The following is a 13,808-nucleotide window of genomic DNA, read 5'->3' as shown; positions in this document are numbered from 1 at the left end:
GTTCACTACCTAGGGCAGGGATATGCAATTAGCGGACCTCCAGCTGTTGCAAAACTACAAGTCCCATCATGCCTCTGCCTCTGGGTGTCATGCTTGTGGCTGTCAGATCTTGCTATGTCTCATGGGAATTGTAGTTCTGCAACAGCTGGAGGTCCGCTAATTGCATATCAATGACCTAGAGGATCACTGAAGGGAAGGCACCTTGGCACATTTGAACACCTTCCAAGTTGTTTTTGTGATTGCCTGGACTACTCAGCGTATTGATTAGAAGCACAGCAAGACACTTTGTCTGCACATGAGCACTTTAATACTTGTCAAATTTTTTTTTTCACATACATTATATGGACTTTTATGAATCTTATGAATTTATGTTTTCTCACATGAGCATTTTTTTTTTTATTATTATTTACAGGCACTTCACCATTGGTCAATATTTGTGTATTTTTATGTTATGTATGCATTTGGTATCCAATTATTGGGTGTATCGTGCATAATAACTAGCACAGCACTTTCCAGTTTAATTATTTATTTTGATTTTAGCTGCTGTATTTTAAACCTTTTATATTTATTTTATTTTTAATGAGATCATATTTATAGTGCGGCGTAGTATTTACTCATTTATGTTTGCACAATTTGTAAGATGTGTTTAACGCCAGCAGCTTTTCTTTCTCTATATATTTACTGGGCATCTGTCTAGTGGTGGCTCGCAGGATTCTTTGTGTTTTTGAGCAATACAAACCAAACAGAGGCTCTAATCCACCCTCTTCCTCACAAAATAAAAATAAAATGTTTTATCTGGATTTGGGATTTAAATAGCCCTGATTGCCACATTCTGCCACTTATACTTTGCATACAGTACTGACCTCCAAAATAAAGTATACTAGCATAAAATATGACCTCCTTTTCAAAGTGCAAATAGATGAAGTATGGTCCCAGCAAGTAACAATCTATTAGTTTTTGATCAATTAAAGTCTACGGAATCCAAAACCAGAAAGCAGTCCCTGGGCTGTTCAATAAAATGCACAGATGTGAACATGACCCCTGGGAAACCATGTTAAATGGACTGTAGTGTGTTTCTGAAAAACTGAAAACGCACAAAAAAATGCATAGGTGTGAACCAGGCCTTAGTCTTTATGTGGGTAAGAAATAAAAAAAACTATACATTTAGCAATATATAAAATGCTGAAATAATTGTAATTCTATAAAGTTCTGTTGTGGCAGATCATCTTAAACTCTGCTGTATATTATAGATTTTGTGTATCCTTGTTTGACTGTGTAGAATCCAGCTCTTCATGTATATGTATAATTTCTGTTTCTTCCAGCCTTATTTACACTGATAATCTTCACTTTGCTCCTTGTCCTGAAGAAACCACTTGGAGAAATATTTACCAATGATAAGTATGTGATACTGGTATCATTTTAGAAAAAGGAATACTGTTTTTAAGTGCGTTTTTATTATTTTTGTTTTAATAACACGGCCCTGTTCACACCCGAGGGCTTTTCAGTTTGTAAAATGCTTAGCTCTGAAGCTCCAAAACGGCCAACAAGCAAAATCCCATTCATTTCAATGGACCCTGTTCACATATGAGTGTTTTGTCACCCAAGTAAAACGCTGTAAGCTTCTTTTTGGCCCCATAGACTTCAATAGAAATGCCAGACTTGAACAGAAAAACGCTCGTAAAATGCTCTCCACCACTAATTTCCTGTCCCTCTCCTCCTCCAAAAACAGCTGTAGAATGCTCGTGAGGCTCGATTCACACTAATGCAAAGCACCCATTTCCCCATGTTGAGAACATGCGTTCTGGTATGGTTCGGGGGGGGGGGGGGGGGGTGGGGTGCTCTTACCCCCTCCCTTTCCTCTTTCAAAGATTTTTATTGAAGTTATTTTTTTTCCATCAATAACAAGGGTTCACTTCTATACATATTTAGTTCACGTTCATAGTACAGTTGTGAGTCTCAGATCCGTACGAAATACCGTATTTTTCGGACTATAAGGCGCACGTAAAAGCCTAAATTTTCTCCCAAAAACGACCGTGCGCCTTATAGTCCGGTGCGCCTTATATATGACCTGTTGACATCGCTGGAGTTCTTTGTTAACAGTATCTGTCATCTTGACGTAAACCTTCGGACTATAAGGCGCACGTAAAAGCCTAAATTTTCTCCCAAAATCGACCGTGCGCCTTATAGTCCGATGCGCTTTATATATATGGAAATATCCATTTTATCAGCCGGTCGTTGCTAGTGCGCCTTATAATCCGGTGCGCCTTATAGTCCGATGCGCCTTATATATGGAAATATCCATTTTATCAGCCGGTCGTTGCTAGTGCGCCTTATAATCCGGTGCGCCTTATAGTCCGAAAAATACGGTAAGCCATAAGTATTCATATTAAAACACATATCAACAAATTGGAAAATTATAGAATAACCAACCTTCACCTGCCAGGACTATTCAATGAATATCAGACAATACTAACAAAAGCCTTTGTGGTTTACCATAGAAAATTGTCGTGAGTTAGAGATCTGTAAGCCAGCTCTGAGTTGTAACAGTCATGTAATAGTGAGCGCTTGCTGTTTTAGACGCTCCATAAAGTCCACTTTCACACATTTGAGATCCAAACTATGGGAGCAAAGTGGCCCTTTTCGTAAAAGATAGAGTAAAAGAAGAAAAGAAACAAAGGAGACAAGAAAAGAAAAAAAAGTAGAACAGAAGAAGAAGGGAAAAGAAAAGGGAGTAAAAGGGGGGAAAAGAGAGAGTGTATAGACGATCCCCACGCTCCAGCCCACTAACCCCCCCCCCCCCTCCTCACGGTGACTGAAGATATCTAACCCAGGGATTCCATATCTTTTCAAATCGGTTTTGTTGGTCTCGGAGAATACTAGTCAATTTTTCATTAATCATGATCCAGGAAATTTTATTTTTGACAAGCGCTAGGTTTATTTGAGGAGTTTTCCATGCACACGCTATGGCAATCCTAGCTGCCAAAAAAATTTAAGAAATGAGGGATCTGAGGTGTTTAGACAGGTCACTTGAGAGGTCAGAAAATAGCGCTGTTTTAACATTTTTAGGTATATTCGCTCCGGTCACCGAATACACCAAATTAAAAATTCTTATCCAGAATCTGTTGACTTTTGGACAGGACCACCATATGTGGAACATTGTTCCCTCTTCACCGCACCCTCTGAAGCAGAGGGGCGAAGCCTCTGGGTGTATTTTGGCTATCCGCGCCGGAACCAGATACCATTGCGACAGTACTTTGTAATTCAGACTGTTAGCAAGGCGTACAACTCTGAGATGCTTCCCCGTGCCCCAGGTGCTTTGAGGCATTTATTTTCATAAAGTGTTCTAGCGTTAATATCTCCCTGACTTTGACCAAGTGATTGAATATAGTGAATAATTTGAGAGAATCGAAATGTCTCCGTCAAAGGCATTTCAAGAGTGTCCCAAAAATAAGAAAGTTTTTTGATGCCTCTATGGTCTATGAAATGTGCTATCCTGAACAGGCCTTTATTGGTCCACCAAGAAAACTGTTGCGGGTGTTGTCCTGGGGGAAAGTGCGGGTTACCAAAAATAGGAGCCACTGGGATATGCGGTGACCGTAAAGGGTATACTTTGCACATCCTATCCCAGAGGTCCAAAGAGTGGGAGAGGGAAGGGCTCAGAATGGCCCTACGCTATCTAGAAGGTAACCACATTAAAAGATCTATGGGGAGGGGAGAACACGCCTGAGCCTCTAAATTAACCCAGTCCGGTCGGTAGGTGGTAGAGTAGATGTGGTAAAGCTGTGTCAGTTGGGCCGCTCTATAGTAGTGTAAGAAGTGTGGAACCCCTAGTCCCCCCTGCCCCTTTGCGGCATACAGGGAAGATCGGGCCACCCTGCAACCCCCTCTGCTCCAAATAAATTGAAAGATTAGTGATTGGAGTTGTTTAAAAAATGTTGCGGGGACTGGGACCGGGAGGGACCTAAAATAGTAAAGAATCCTAGGGAGGGTCATCATTTTAACAGTGCCTATCCTACCCATCCAGGAAAGACCATGGTTCTGCCAATTCTGTAGATCCTCTGATGTGGAAGAGAGAAGAGGGGCGTAATTAGCCTTGTACAAGGTGGATACATTTGTAGTGAGTTTAATGCCAAGATAGGGGAGAGCCTGTTTGCTCCATCGAAATGGGAAAGAGGCCTGTACAGTGGTCTGGGTTGAAACAGCTAGATTAATGTTCATGGCCTCCGATTTGGACTGATTGACCTTCAGGCCCGATACTGTTCCAAACTCCGAGAGGAGCGATGCCAAATTAGGTAATGTCGTGATGGGGTCTGTAACGAACAGCAGGAGATCGTCTGCAAACAATGCACATTTATGATCCCTGCCTCCGCTAGTCACCCCATGTATGTTGTGATTGGCTCTGATAGCAATTGCCAATGTCTCTATTGCAATTATTAATAGAAGTGGCGACAAGGGACAGCCTTGTCTGGTTCCTGTTCTTATTTGTATTAAATCTGATTTGTGCCCAAAGGCGACGATGTTAGCCGAAGGGGTAGAATATAATTTGGATAGTAAAGAGAGAAATTTAGGTCCAAAATTCCATTGTCTCAGAATGTGGAACAGAAAGGGCCAAGAAAGGGAATCAAAGGCCTAGTGAAGGTCCAATGACAACAGCATGCCTCTTCTTGTTCCCAGGCCATCCCAATTAGAATGGAGCAAAGATATTATGTCTACTGCCCTACGGATTTGATCCGCTGCCTGACAACCCGGGACAAATCCCACTTGATCCACATGGATGTATTGTGCTAGGAAGGTGTTGAGTCTATTAGCATAAATTTTGGTTAACAATTTCAAATCCACATTAATAAGTGATATAGGGCGATAATTTGTTATGTCACTATGGTCTTTGGCAGGCTTTGGTATTAAACATATATTAGCTCTATTTAGATCTCCCCCCAGATGATCTCCTTCTCTTAAGTCCATGAAAAATTCCAATAGGTGGGGCGCTAGGGTTTGGGCAAACTTCTTATAATAAGAGGCGGAGAAACCATCAGGGCCCGGTGTTTTAGCGGCGTGGGCTTGCTTTATTGCAGACAATACCTCTTCTGTGGTGATAGCACCATCTAGTATTTCCTTGTGGTGATCAGCAAGGGACGGTAGAGGCAAGTCCCTGATAAAGTCATTTATGGCACCAGGTGATAGAGTCTCCGGCTCCTTGTATAAGGAGGTAAAATAGGAATGGAAGAGTTTTAATATCTTTTGTGGGCTCTGCGTGAGGGACCCATCAGGCTGCCTAATCTTTGGGACCATCCTACAGCGGGGTCTGGGGGTCAGCTTACGTGCCAACAGTGTTCCCGGTCTGTCTACTTGTGTGTACAATTTTGCCTGTGTCCATCTGACATTTTTTTCCGCCTTGGTTGTAAGACAAAGGTTTAGTTCCAGTCTAACCGAATTAATCTGTGCCCTCAGGTCCATGTCAGGATTGTCTTTGTGTTGGGCGAGCAGGTTGGACAGTTTGCGATCCTTTTGGTTGATCAGTGACTCAGAGGTTCTTTTCAACCTCGATGCGATCTGAATGAAATACCCCCGAATGGTCGCTTTATGTGGCGCCCAAGTATTCGCCACAGAAGTATCCCTAGGATCATTCTGAGCAAAATACTCCTTGAGCTTTTGTTCAATTTCAAAGCAGATCAAGGGGTTGCTAAGTAGTGAGTCATTTAATCTCCAAGGGGCCGGGCCTGAATAGCGTTGTAAAGAGTCACTAGCTGTCCAAACGGCTGAGTGGTCAGACCAAGTCACGTCTATAATCTTACTTGCTTGGAACAGAGAAGTTGTCGCTGGGACCGTGAAAAAGTGATCTATTCTAGAATAGGTATTATGGACGTGGGAGTAAAATGTATAATCTTTCCTGGATGGGTTAAGCTCTCGCCACAGGTCAATCAGGTTATGATAATGCAACATTTTAGCCAATTTACAACCGATTTTTGGAAAGTGTCTCCGAGGGGTCGAGGGTCGTCCCGTTCTATCCAGTATGGAATCTAGGGCTACGTTAGAATCCCCTCCAAACAGAACAGCACCCTGTAGGTCTGGGGTCATCTTGTGTAAGAGTTTCCGGAAAAAGGGCAATTGTCCCTTGTTCGGGGCATAGTATGATAGTAATGAAACCATGCTACCATCTAATTTACCCACCACCATCAGGTAGCGACCTTCCGGATCGGTCACAAGCTTTTCCAGTGAAAAGGTCACCCGTTTAGAAAAACAAATGGCCACCCCTCCCGTCTTTCCCGGGCCATTTGCTAAATAAAATTGAGGGTAATAGTGGTGCAAAAAGGTGGGATTATAGGTTGATGAAAAGTGCGTTTCTTGGTGAAACAGCACATCAGCCTTTAACGATTTGTAATATTGGAAGGCCATTCTGCGTTTAACCGGGGCATTTATACCCTGGACATTGTGGGAGACGAATCCATAAGGTTGACTTCTATTAGTGGTCACCATGGTGCACAAGGGAAAAAAAAACTGTCACTTACTTGATCCCCAAGGAGCAGGGGGCAGCATTTCCCGTGAGGAGGAGTCCATGGGGGGGCCAGAGCCCGGAGCCGCGGAGCCGTAACATAGTGGGGAACAAACACAAAAGGATCAGTAAAGAGGTTAGAAAAAGAAATAGTGAAGAATAAGTGGCCCAAGGGAGAGCCACCTAACAAAATCAAAAGGTTTGTGTAAAACTGTACCAGTTTTAACAGTAGAAACATCATAAATCAAAGGGGATAATTACCCCAATTCCTTTCGGAAATGGTACAGTGTCGGAAGACACTGCACTCCGTCTGATTTCGGTCCCGTCACACCGTGAGAGGGCCGAAAGCAAACTGGGCGAATGACCGCCACTACTGGCCTCTGCCAATCCCTACAGAACTATCACACAAATGAACATAACATGTGGTAACGGTAGGGGAGGGAGCCCCCAACATCAAAGTAGTAAACTATCAGTGTTGCATAAAGAAGTTCAACTTATTACTTGCATAAGTAGGGTAAAAGTACTTTCTTGGGGTCTTCCCGGTAAGTTAGCCTCCCATCAAACTAAGAGAAAACCATAACTATAAAGTCTCAGGCATTATAGCGAAAACCACTGAAAAGTTCCAGTTCTTGATCCCGCCTACGGGACGACAAAAGGTTTCGGAGGGTGACAGCCGTCACAATGGTAAAAGAAAACGGAAGGGCATCCATCACTTCAAGAGTTTTTGGGTTTCAACTTGGCCTTGCTTCTGGTTGAGCGCCAGATTGGCGAAAGAGGACACTGAGGTGACTTGGCAGGAGGGGTACGTTGTTGTGTTGGGCGCGGAGAATCCACATTCTCCACGGAAATCAGGCCCAGCTTTTTCAGTAATGTTTCGCCCTCATGAAAGGTTGCAAAAGAATATTTCTTACGCTGGTGAGTAAACACTAGGTGGAACGGGAAAGCCCAACGGTATCTGATGTCATTCGCTATGAGGGGTTGTAGTAGTGGTTTAAGAGCCCTACGTTTTTGAACAGTAGCAGGAGAGATGTCCGCGAAAATCTGGATAGGGTGATCCCGAAGGTGTAGATCAGTTATTTCTCTAGCTTTGAGCATCACCTGCTCCTTAACTGAATAATAGTGTGGTTTCACGATGATGTCCCGTGGTAAGCCATCGGCGCGGGGTGCAGCCAAAGCCCTGTGGGCCCTATCCAGCTCTAGTTTATGAGAGGGGAGGTCTGGTAGGAGATGAGAGATCAGTTCTTTACTCACTGCCGTTGCATCTGCAAAGGATTCGGGGATCCCCCGTACCCTAAAATTGTAGCGCCGTGAGCGATTTTCCAAATCGTCAAGTTTATTTAGGGCTTCGTCTAGTCGCTGTTGTACCTCCTCAATACAGTTAGTATTCTGGTTGGTCCTGGAGATGGTCTCGTCCAGCTTGGTCTCTATAGTCCCTATACGGGTGCCCAGCTCATGAAATTCACTTTTCAAGTCGACCGTAATGCGTTTAGTCGCCTTCTCTAGCCCCTGATCCAATAGCGAGGAGAAACGTGCTATTATGGTTTGGTCCCCGGGATAGTCTATAGGTGAAGCTGTGGAGAGATGGGGTGCGAGGGAGGGCTATCTTCCACGTTCCCCTGACTGAGCAGTGCCTCACACAGTGCTTTATCCAAATCAGAGCTCTGGGATGAAAATAGGTCTCCCGTAGGGGATGGTGCCGAATACTGGGCGGTGTAGTGCACCAGCTCACCTGTCTCAGTGACTGCCAGCTTCCCTCCCTTCTGTGTCACTGACTGCGCAGGTTGCGGTAGCGGAGGTGCCGGCGCCATCTTTGCCTCCCGTGGATGCTCCGAAAACTTCCTGCCAGGGGTGCTGGAGGGACAGAAACTGCCCGTTTAGCAGGTTCGGCGGGTCCCGATCGTGCGGGGGGCCGTTGCGGAGCTATTGCGAGCGTAGACAGGGTTGTTGTGTTCCGGGATCGGCGGAGTTATGCCAGCGTGGAGCGGAGCTGCAGAGTCAGGCGTCCGCCATCCACAGCCTCGCGCATGCGCCCTCCCCCCTCCCTTTCCTGACCTGCCTGGCTGCATACTCGGATAAAGGTCTGGTATTTTTTGTAAAAAATATGATGGGGGGGCCCCCACGCCATTTTTTAAAAAATGTTGGCATGGGGGGTCCCCTCTGAATCCATACTAGACTCAAGGGCCTGGTATGGACCTGGGGGGGACCCAATGCTGTTTTGTTTTTTTTCACAATTTTTTTTTAGCCGGCAATTATTTTCTTTTACAATGGGGAAGCCCGCCCACAGCTGATGATGCATTGGCTTTCTGGCCCCCTCCTTAGCAACCAGTTATATACAGTCTAAAAAAATGCAAATCGTGGCAAAAACGCGGCAAGCACAGCAAAAAGCACTGCAGAAACGCTCAAAAGCAACATGCATAGATGTGAATCGCGCCTTACACTTCTAAAACGATTTAAATAAGCTTGTACAAAGCTGCAGAAAAAGTTTACAAAAACACCCCAAAAAACACCAGGTGTAAATGGAGCCTTTGTTGCCAAGCTTCTGATCCCTTTTATATCAACTAAAGTTCAAACAGAAATAATGTTTATTATTCAGCATTATGTCTCAAAAGCCAAGCCATTCTAAAAGATTTTAGCCTTAAAAATGTGATTTCCTTGTTGACATTTTGGGGTATATTTATAAAGGATTTACTGACAAGTTCACACAGTGAGTCTCTTACTGCTATTTACCCAAGTGACATTCAAATGGTATTTACTTGGCATACCACGAGACATTTGCTCCATTTACAAAACATGCAGCTGGTGAATGGCCAGACATCAAATTTCATAAGTACACAGCTTTTAAGACAGCAAATGAATTTGCTCATTGTAACTCTTCAACATGCAATAACTGAGAACAGTTTTTGTCCTAGGACAACAAACATATAAAAATATCAAGGAAGCAAAAAGAGAAAAAAGAAATAGAAAAATCAATACCATGACCCACTTTCCACAGCTAGCCAGCTTAATGCACCAGGCATACAGGCTGGTGACCCCAAAGCAAGAAGTAGAAAATAAAATATTTCAGCAGCTTGACCAGGTTATATTTTATTTATTTTATTTCCAAACAGGTTGAGGGTGAATGTTACAGGCCTTTTCCTGTCGACAAACAGATGTTGATGAATGTCACTGAATTTAATTTTCACTAAACGAATGTTCACAAATCTTGCTTCGCAAAAAAAAAAGTTGCTCAAAGAATTCTGGTTGAAAATTCTGGTTGAATGTCAGGCAAAATTAGTCATCAAACCTTTTATAAAGAGACCCCTTTGTCTTTTCTTTTTTAAGAATTGTCTTTCATCTCCAAGTTAGACCTAAACTATTCTGTATGTGAACCCTTGCCTTGTACAACAATCCATTCAGTTTAAAATAGAAAATAGAGATAGATAGATAGATAGATAGATAGATAGATAGATAGATAGATAGACTTGCAGAGCTTTCTTTTAGTGGTATTTGAGCATCTCTGAGTTTTTTTATTTTTTCCGCTATTAACAAAAAAATACAGATAATGTTTAAAAAATATTTCTTTTTTTTTTGCATTTTGCTATAATCATATCCAATAAAACAATTTAAAAATCGAATTTCTTCATACATTTAGGCCAATATGTATTCTGCTACATGTTTTTGAAAAAGAAAAAATCACAATAAGCGTATATTGATTGGTTTGCGCAAAAGTTATATTGTCTACAAAATATGGTATATATACTGGAATTTTTATTTATTTATTTATTTTATACTAGTAATAGCGGCGATTAGCGACTTATAGTGGGTCAGCGATATTGCGGTGGACAATCTGACCCTAAGTGACACTTTGTGGGAACCAGTGACACTAATACAGTGATCAGTGCTAAAAATATGCACTGTCACTGCACTAATGATACTGGCTGGGAAGGAGTAAACATTTATGGTGATCAAAGAGTTAACTGTGTACCTAACCAGTGTTTTTGTGGTTACTATGTGCTGTTTTCACTAAGAGAGCTGGTGGATTTTATTCCCTGCTTAGCAGGGAAATAAAATCTATCACATCTCTTCTGACAGGACAGAGCTCTGCCTTATTTTCAGAGGTCTGTGTCCGATCAGTGAGTGCTGGTGGACAGCCATTGGCCGACACCCGCTGATCGGCTTATGCTGTGTCTAATCCCAGCTGTGGCACCAGCGGTGTGCACGTCCTATAACTGGAAGTGCCAGATCATGTACTAGCCATTGTATAACTAAGTTATGCAGTTGGCAAGCGATTACAAATTCTTTCAGAAATAGAAGTGTTAATAGTCTATTTTTATCAGCAAAATGGAAAGTAACAGAAGAGAAATCAAATCAATATTTAGTGTGACCTTACTTTGCCTTTGATAGAGTATCAATTCTTCTAGGTACATATATACACAGTTTTTGAAGGAACTCGGCAGGTAGGTTGTCCCAAACATCTCAGAGAACTAACCACAGATGTTCTGTGGCTGTAGACTGCCTCAAATCCTTGTGTCTCTTCATGTAATTCCAGACAGACTTGATGTTGAGATTAGGGCCCTGTGGGGGCCAAACTATAACTTCCAGGACTCCTTGTTCTTCTTTACACTGAAGATAGTTCTTGATGGCATTGGTTGTATATTTGGGGTCGTTGTCTTGCTGCAGAATAAATTTGGGGCAAATCACGCGCCGGCCCGATGGTATTGCATGATGGTTAAGTATCTGCCTCTATTTCTTAGCATTGAGGACAGCATTGATCATGACCAAATCTACAACTCTATTTGCAGAAATGTAGCCCCAAACTTGCAAGGAATCTCCACCATGCTTCACTGTTGCCTGCAGACACTCATTATTGCTCTCCAGCCCTTGGACAAAAAAAAAAACAGCTTTCTGCTACAGCCAAATAGTTCAAATTTTGACTCATCAGTCCAGAGCACCTGCTGCCATTTTTCTGCACCCCAGTTCCTATGTTTTCATGCATAGTTGAGTTGCTTAGCTATCTTTCCACATCAGAGGTATGGCTTTTCGGTTACAATTCTTCCATGAAGACCACTTCTGGCCAGAATTCTCTGGACAGTAGATGGGTGTACCTGGGTCATGAAGACCACTTCTGGCCAGACTTCTTTGGACATAGATGGGTGTACCTGGGTCATAAAGACTACTTCTAGCCAGACTTCTCTGGACAGTAATTGGGTGTACCTGAGTCACACCGTTTTGCCCTACTTCTGTGTTGATGGCACTGCTGTACATCTTCCAATGTTGAAGGAAAGTCCGCATTTCATCTGCTCCATTAAGTTTCCTTGGTCAACCACTGTGTCTACAGTCCTCAATATTGCCCATTTCTTTGTGCTAGAACAGCACCTCTTGAAACCCCAGTCTGCTTTAAAATCTTTGCCTGGGAGAGACCTTGCTGATAACTATCTTGTGTCTTGTTGCTGTGCTCAGTCTTGCCATGGTGTATGACCTATGACATGAAACTGTCTTCCACAGCCTCACCTTAGTAGCAGAGTTTGGCTGTTTCGCACCCTGTTTCTGTTTCAGTTAATGACTATGTTTCAACCAACATATGACATTGATAATCATTAGCACCAATTGGTATAATTGGTTAATTAAGCACCTGACTCTAATCCAACAAAATCCCTGACTTTGTGCACATGTACAGGGTGTGCAAGTGTAAGAACAGATGCTTGTTTGAAGCCAAAGGGTAGTCACACCAAATATTGGTTTGATTTAGATTTTTATTCTGTTTACTCACTTTGCTTTTTCTAAATTGATAAAAAAATTTACAATTAAAATATATATTTCTTTAAGTATTGTAAGTTTACTGCATTTCTTCACAACTGCCTAACACTTTTTTTTAAGTAATCACATAATCCCTGTTCTCAGCTGCATATGGGGCTTGGAGAGGTGAGGGTGGATAAACAGCAGCACATTGATCTTCCCAGTGAATGGCTGTGCAGTGGGGGCATATCAGCACAAGTCTAATCATTGGAGGACAGGCAGACTGTTCTCTCTGTGCAGCCAGAAAACTGCCCACGCTGAGATGAATGAATACGCTGTCATGCCTAGTGTGGCCAGTTTGAAATAGGAAGACAGGGGGACTGGCAGGAACACTAGGTATTTCAAGCAAAAAAATCAATAGATAAAGTGTGAGATACTTTTAACACAAGTACATGGTACAACAGACACATATCAGGAATATTAAATGTTGGGGAAAGCAAATATTTGAGTGAAGTGACACAGCTCAACAATTAGTGCTTAGGTGCACGCCAGCAGATAAAAAACAGCCTCTATTCACCTATTGTATCTGGTGGATGAATACATTGTACCTCAGGTCAGTACTGTAGTACACTGCAGTAGATTCAGCATGAAGAGAAATTTGTCTCTATATCTGTAAAGTTCCGACCTGCACTTTGTGCAACTATAAATACTATTTACCATAGAGAAATTCATACCATGCTCTGTTAGATTGCATTAGAGCACTGTTTATTAAGCTGTGTCTTTATATACTGGTCGTTGTCTTTCTAAAACATTTGTCCACTCTTACTTTTTGCCTGTAAATAACAAATATTTCCTTTTTTACAATTGATCTGTCCTGCCTTGACCTGAAATTATACTGGTTTCATTATTTCATGTATTTATTTTGTAGGGCTATTATTATTCTGGTGTCCCAAACCATGCCTATCTGTGCCTTCTTTTATGTTATTTGTTCACCGGCTGTAAGTATATATTTATTTTTGACATTTTTACCTCTAGGGTACATACGAGTGAGATGCACTTCTCTCTTCTGTCTTCAGTTGTGGGTCTTTCTGCCTTTAGTTTTGCCTTTAGCAAGTGAAATGCACGCTCAATTGGGTTGAGATTAGGTGATTAACCAATTAAGGACCGAGCCTCTTTCTGAGATTTGGTGTTTACAAGTTAAAAACTTTTTTTGTTTGCTAGAAAATTACTTAGAACCCCCAAACATTATAATTTTTTTTCTATCGCCCTAGAAAATTAAATGGCGGTCCTTGCAATACTTTCTGTCACACCATATTTGCGCAGCGATCTTATAAGCGGACTTTTTTTGGGGAAAAAAAGACACTTTTTAAATTTAAAAATAAGACAACAGTAAAGTTAGCCCATTTTTTTTTTATATTGTGAAAGATAATGTTGCACCAAGTAAATTAATACCCAACATGTCACGCTTCAAAATTGCACCCGCTCGTGGAATGGCGACAAACTTTTACCCTTAAAAATCTCCATAGGCGACGTTTAACCGCTTGCAGACCAGCGGCAGGTTGGCTCTGCTGCACGAAATCACATTATTGTACGTGATCTTGCG

General features: G+C 42.2%; 1 protein-coding gene across 2 annotated transcripts in view; it reads left to right on the top strand.

Moving 5' to 3' along the window:
• The window catches only part of LOC143982972 (multidrug and toxin extrusion protein 1-like), a 98,711-nt gene that overhangs the window by 66,522 nt on the left and 18,381 nt on the right, over positions 1–13,808 (top strand). For both annotated transcript variants that reach the window (XM_077482155.1, XM_077482156.1), the window contains 2 exons: positions 1,323–1,398; positions 13,134–13,203. In XM_077482155.1, coding sequence (XP_077338281.1) covers positions 1,323–1,398; positions 13,134–13,203 — 146 coding nt within the window. The remainder of the gene's footprint in view (positions 1–1,322; positions 1,399–13,133; positions 13,204–13,808) is intronic.

The sequence above is a fragment of the Lithobates pipiens genome, unplaced genomic scaffold (genome assembly GCF_037356315.1).
Source record: "Lithobates pipiens isolate NorthernLeopardFrog02 unplaced genomic scaffold, aLitPip1_a1.2 Scaffold_16, whole genome shotgun sequence".
NCBI classification, from domain to species: domain Eukaryota; kingdom Metazoa; phylum Chordata; class Amphibia; order Anura; family Ranidae; genus Lithobates; species Lithobates pipiens.
This window is presented reverse-complemented; position numbering and strand designations above follow the sequence as displayed.